Here is a 6,684-nt window from a genome sequence, read left to right as displayed (position 1 = left end):
AACTTTATTACGATTTGTTGTGGCGTTACAGCTGCAATACTCATGAAGCTGTTGTGTTGTGGGTGGGGCGTTGAGTGACCTGGGGCGTTAGCTGACACGCTACTGTAGCTCCGGAAGCACCCTTGCCAGTTTAATCTTGCGACCCATCATTTTACCACGCCGTAATTCTCCACTCAGCCTGCAGGACGCCCCGTTGCCATGCTTTCAAATCGCGTGGAAGGGTCTAAAAACTCTTGTTGCCCGCGGAGCTTTACTGCCGACATGCAGCGACTCATGCGTATTTTGGCGACTTATGCGCATCTGGGTACTAGACGATGATCTAGACGAATGGGGGAGATAGACGACGGATGCTTGAGAAAGTATATTTAAAAGATTAAGAGATCCTGCCGTTGAAAATGCACCTCCAATTCATCCAGGTCTCCTGCTTTCAAACCCCGTCCCGCAGAGATTCCTTGCGGGATGTTGTCAACGACCACTTTGGCAGTCGCTGCCATCCTAGGCATTACCAGTGCTTTGCCTAACAGTGCTGCACAAACACAAGTCAATGCCTCAAAAGACACGTGGGACTATGTGATCGTCGGCGGAGGAGTTACAGGGTTGGTAGTTGCCAATCGCTTGACTGAGGACAAGAAGAGTAAGTTGAGATGCGTCCATCCGACACTTGAATTCAGGCTAGTACTAACACGTTCGTAAAGAGAGCGTTCTCGTTATCGAGGCTGGCGCAGCATATGACAATCCTAACATACGTTTGCCATACGGCGCTACTTATGCGTTGAACGAAACTTTGCTCTGGGGTTATATTTCGCAACCGGAACCATACATTGCGAATAAGACATTCCCAACGCGTGTCGCACGCGTGCTTGGTGGTGGCTCCATCGTCAATGGCATGCTATACGATCGAGCCGCAGCGGGCGACTACGACGCTTGGGAGGCTCTGGGAAACAAAGGTTGGGGATGGGAAGGGATGTTCCCATACTTCAAAAAGTCCACGGAATTTATTGAACCACCAGCGGATGTTGCCGAGAAATTGAACATAACCTGGGATCCCAATGCGTAAGTCGATGCATGCGATCCGTCTTTGGAGTCTGCTAACTCTGTGGATCTTTTAGATACGGCAAGGGTCCGTTGAAAATTGGCATATCGGATTTCCAGTACCCAGATGTGGTCGATTACTACAAGGCTTTCGCGGGAGCCGGCCTACATGCGCCTAACAGTGGTGATACTGGTGAGGCTTATGGAACGGCTTGGTATCCTAACACGATGAACCCATTGACTGGCGAAAGGTCGCATGCCCGCAACTCCTACTACGACGCTGTATCAGCACGATCAAACCTCCAAATCATGTTGGAGACCCTTGCGACCGAAATCGTTTTCGAGGGCAGTGGCCGTAAGCTCGAAGCGAAGGGCGTCAAGATCACCGACAAGAAGACAGGAACCACAAGGACCGTATATGCGAAGAAGGAATTGGTCCTGGCATGCGGCTCCGTGAACACGCCCCAGCTCCTGCAGCTCAGCGGTATTGGACCGAGATCTGTTCTTGAGGCCGCTGGTATTCCAGTCAAGCTTGAACATGATGGCGTAGGTGCAAACTTCCAAGACCACCCGTACACCAATGTACAATTCAATATGTCGAACGTCAGCAAGCCCAACCCTAGCTCTTACAGCGACCCAGCGTTCAATGCTTCCGCGTGGGCCGAGTACCGCGCTAACAAGACGGGCCCTCTAACTCTATCTCGTGGAAACGGTCTTGCGATGGTGCCACTGCAAATTGTCGACCCTGAAAGATACCACAGTCTGGCAGAGCAAGTGCGAAGCTCAGACAACGAAGCTTTCTTACCGGCTGTCTACAAGAACAGCAAGAAGTTGCTCAAGGGATTCAAGGCTCAGCGCACTATTCTTGCTGATCTGTACGAGAGTGCCAAAGCGGGTGTCGTCGAGCATACCATCTCTGGATCCGGCACATTCGAAATTGTTGGTCTCGAGAAACCCATTTCGAGAGGTACCATCACGATCGACCCTGCCAATCCCCAAGGACCACCAAAAATCCTGTACAACTCGTTGAGCAACCCGGTTGACAGAGCTGTCCTCGCATCCTGCGTTCGCTTCCTTCGAACAGTCTGGGCTCGCCCAGAGCTGGCGAAGTTTTCACCAATTGAGACATCTCCAGGGGCACGGTACACAACTGACGACGAGATCATCAAGAGGTCGATCGAGGTTGGAAGCGTTATCCCTACTCTATCGCATCCTTCTTGCACTTGCGCCATGATGCCTGAAGACATGGGTGGCTGTGTTTCCGAGAAGCTCCTTTTCTATGGAGTTAAGCGTCTGTCCATTATCGATGCCTCCATCATTCCTATCGTACCTACACAGCATATTCAGTCGACGATGTACGCTATCGGCGAGAAGGCAGCGGATATCATCAAGAAGAGAGATTGATTTGGTCGAAGTCTGGAGCACGTTACTCATCTTGTATTACACGTCAGTAGCGTATATTTGATCGGTTATACGGTAACAGCAAGTTCGCCTGATTCGTGCCTAAGTTCATCGTGACGTTTGTTGTTGCTCATCTCGAGTAGAAATAGTATCTCCTGGTCGTTCGCAACACAAAAACTAGGGCCATGCAGTTGCGTTTTACGGCAGTGTAGCATGATGTCAATGGAGCATATCGAAGAGGTTGGGCAGCGAAAGAATTCGCGTCCGACGGAGCCGTCCAGGAGAACCGCGAAGATGAAGATGACGAGTTCATGCGAGAGATGGACGCTCAATCCGCCTCTGAGCACTTGCTGCCACAGCAAGATTGTCGCTACAATGCAGCTCGACCAAACCAAGACAACAGGACGAGAAGTCTTCATTCGCAAGCGTCTTACTCGAGTCTACTCAGAGCTGCCAGTCAGCATCGTCCAAGCTGGAGCAGACAAGATTATAGCGGTCCGATGGGTCTAGGACGTCAGCGGGCTTTGAGCGACGTTCGGACTCCAACTCGTAAGGACAGTAACGAGACCATGAATAGACGACAGAGTCCTCTCGGTACCTACCAAAGTCGACCAGACACTTTGACACTTTCTTCTTCGGCGTAAGATGAGCAAACCATGCAGAGCAGCCATACGACCAACATCAGCAGCAGAGAATCGCAAACCGAGTACATCCTCAGATAACAAACAGCTTTCGATCAACTTAACTCAGTATGATACGACGGGAATGGAGGGCCCGATAGATTCTTCCCTTTCCACATCGACACAGCATCAGCACTGAACATGAACATCCATGATTCTTTGACAGCAACACGCGAGCCACATCTTCTCTTCCGTCTTCTTCAGCGACAGAGCGTCAGCAGTGTTTTGCGTCGGGCTGGGCGACGAGACGAAGGTCCTGGTGTATGATTTAGGGAGGTTGGACATGGTATGTTCACGATGCGTATGAATAACGAACAACGAATGACGAGACAAATCCGGATGGCGGGTAGCTAGACAAAGGCGGATGTGCCAAGTAACGATGATGAGGATATAATGATGAAAGATTACGTCGCTCATAGCAGGCTTGGTGCGGTCAGTGCATGCGTGCGTGATGTGGTGGTTGACTCCACCTATGCGCAGAACTCCGGATGCCAGTGCGAAAAATCGGAGAAGAAAAGTTGGAACCAGGCGCGGGCCGCCGTTGACGTTGCGCGAGCATGCGACGGCGTCACCAGCCACACCACACCACACCACAGCAGGATCCATAGATGGCGGACAGCATCACCAGCGCTAGACGGCTCACGGCATTGCAAACAATAGATCCTGAAACGCTCATGGGGAATCATGATAATGTCGCGTCAAGCCGCTGGCAATCTCTCCCGCTCTTCGCATCCCAGCCTAGCAAATCTTGTCGCAAAAGCTCTGGTTGGGGGGACTGGATACCCGCCTGCCGCTGTTTAATCTCCACGACAGGGACGAACAGCCAGTACACAGATTGAACGCAAGATTACGCGCCTGGGCATCGGACTTGAGAAGGCAAGATGGCATTCTGTGTTGTTCCCGATGCCAGGTTAGCCGTGCTATTTCCAACATGCCGTGCAAGATGTTGTGCGGGAGCCAAGAATCATGATCGAGAATCATGGTCCAGACTGCCAGTGCCAGGTCATTTGGGAGGGGGCTATGACAAGGTTGCGCTCCGTGGCCCACCCTTGTCAAGAGTTGCAGGTGGTGAGACATTGCGTTGAGAAAAAAAATCATCGTGTGCCGTTGCCCTGTTTACAGAGATTGCTTCATGTCACGACCCATGTTGGCGAAATCTGGAGCTGTGGCGTCACCTCTTCAGCGGGTGGAGGTGGAGACTGGAGTAAAATCGGACACAGGGCGCCACAGAGCTACGTCACGGTTGCTGCTGACCACGGGTTCGTGCAACTCGCAACGGCTCCGTAGGCCGGATAAGAGCATGTAGGGGATTTTGGACGATCAAATATGGGTGCGGATGCGTACATGATGGTTACAGGTGAGGGGAAGGGGGGGCGCAGTAACGCGTGGTTGGCACGATAACATTGTTACGACGCACAACGTTGAGTTGGCCCTGCCGCATCAATCTGAATCATTCATCTAGGCGGCTTATCGAGGTCGGTCTACCTTCTTTGAGCGCGGCGGCATCGCGATGGTAGGAGGCGGCTGCGTGTTTTGCATGGCCCAGCCACGGCATTCTTCGATCGCTACCGCATCAGGGACCAACGGTGACGTCGCTGCTTCCTTAAGGTTGTGGCGCCCGCCCCACACGAGACCGTACCGACCAGGGATAACCCTGTTTTGCGCGACTGCTTTGAGCGCGCCGAATGTACATCTTTGCCGTTTTGGGTGCACTTTGTGAGCAAACCTGACTTTTTGCACACTGACGTTGTCGACGCTTGGCTGTTTGCGGATCCCATACCAGAGTCACCTGCAGGATGAGTTTGAACGGAAATTTCGTCTGCACAGGGCGCCTGTGTTCGAAGATGAGGTGAGGGAAGGCACGGACACACGGTGTGACGTAGCTTTTGTGCAAGGGCAGTCGCTGTTTGCCCACAGTTAGTAGCCGCGACTGCTTATAAGTGAGAGGGTCTTTGTTGTTTGTCGACTTTCTCTACTCACATACACACCCACCATCTAACAACGAACCTACAAACAATCAACTCTATCTTCGACCTCGAAGGACCCTCTTCCACCCACCCGTACCAATAACATCACCAAAACACACACAAGAACAACACCGCAACAATGGGTGCCGTAGTATCTTGCATCAAGTCGGTTGTACGTATATGCCTTTCGCCTTTGCCTGCTTGCCATATGAACGAGTTGCTAACACGATCCTAACAGTTCCGCACCATCGGAAACTGCATCATGGCCATTGTCAACGCCATCGCTGCTGGTCTTAAGGCGATCATCAACGCCATCGTCTCCCTCTTCGGCATCATCATCAGCTGTCTGACCTGCGGTCGTGGTGGCGGCGGCAGGAGAAGGACCACACACACTAGTAGAGTCTAGTGTGGACCCGTTTCTCACCTGTCGTTGTACTGATGAACACGCGTGTTTGTCAGGATGGCGCATGAGGAGATTCGGGTACTACTGAATGGAACACGGACTGCTGTTACAACGGACAATCGGACGAGGACGTCACTGCCGAGGTCGTAACGACGATATCGCGATTGCATTATCGACACCGGGCGGCTTCTCAGCGAGAGTGACGGACCGAGCGAAGATTGTTTATTGAAAGAGCTGTGTGGATGTTTTATACCCTATACCCCCGAGTACGAGAAGGATGTGGATGTGGTAATGACGGGACTGCATGGAGTTTGAGCGACTATCCAACCCAGCGAAACTTTTTTTTCCTTTTGTCTTTTGACGCGACGTCTGCGAGAGATGGATGTGCTAGGGACGTGGAGGAAATCATTTTTGATCGATCACGACCTGTCGCATAGATACCCCCAGCTTTCAATGGATGCATTATATACCCGACTTGTTTACCTTTGCCTTTATGAAAACTGTTGTTGATATCGGCCGTAGGACTTTGTATCCTTCACGATTTCACGACAATCACGCGCAGATCTTTGTTCGCGCACTAACCGATGTTGCCTGACTACGGTACTACTCTTCAACGCGGAAGCCCCCATTTCCTCTCCGCGGATGCTTTTAGAGTTGCATTGCAGGACTTGACGATGCACATGATGGAAACGATAGCGTCTGCGCCATGGGATGGTAGCGCATGCGCTTGTATCACGCCGTCCACGGGAGCTTGGTCCACTACAGAAACTCTATACGTCTGCGCCACATTCCCTAACATTCTACAATGATTTCTGTGCGACGATACCTCCTGTTGTCGCGTTTCGCAGAATAGATGGATATCATCTCTATGACGTTGGTTGCTATCTTGATAGTAGGTATTGAGAGGTGTGGCGATGAAGCATGTTATGCTGTCCCTCACGTAAACTCATGCGAGTAGGAGTTGCATAAACTAGTGAGTGGACGATCGCGAGGTAGTATGAAGAGGGTAAACAAACAAACAGGCGGAGATGTAGTCACCATTCTGAGCACTGGGTCCAAGTAGCGAAGATGATCTTGTATCTTATATATTACAATGCCAGCGACTGACAGAACAAAGATGAAGAGAAATGGCCTCGGAAAATTGACACGCGTAGACAAATCAAGGTTCACAGCAATCTCAATAACCTAGTAACACGTCTAT

General features: G+C 51.3%; 2 protein-coding genes across 2 annotated transcripts; both read left to right on the top strand.

Annotated features, from left to right (window-relative positions):
- Positions 1–459: 459 nt before the first annotated feature.
- On the top strand, positions 460–2,436 carry AA0111_g11744 (hypothetical protein; the record flags this gene model as incomplete). Its single annotated transcript, XM_028645644.1, has 3 exons — positions 460–634; positions 696–1,053; positions 1,110–2,436. 3 exons carry the CDS (start codon positions 460–462, stop codon positions 2,434–2,436), a joined length of 1,860 nt encoding a protein of 619 aa, XP_028500689.1.
- A 2,783-nt stretch (positions 2,437–5,219) lies between these two features.
- AA0111_g11743 (hypothetical protein) lies at positions 5,220–5,486 on the top strand (the record flags this gene model as incomplete). Its single annotated transcript, XM_028645643.1, has 2 exons — positions 5,220–5,252; positions 5,319–5,486. 2 exons carry the CDS (start codon positions 5,220–5,222, stop codon positions 5,484–5,486), a joined length of 201 nt encoding a protein of 66 aa, XP_028500686.1.
- Between the last annotated feature and the right edge of the window lie 1,198 nt (positions 5,487–6,684).

Source organism: Alternaria arborescens (genome assembly GCF_004154835.1).
Source record: "Alternaria arborescens strain FERA 675 chromosome Unknown contig_56, whole genome shotgun sequence".
NCBI lineage: Eukaryota > Fungi > Ascomycota > Dothideomycetes > Pleosporales > Pleosporaceae > Alternaria > Alternaria arborescens.
Note: the sequence above shows the minus strand (reverse complement) of the source record. Positions and strands in the feature narration are given on the sequence as shown.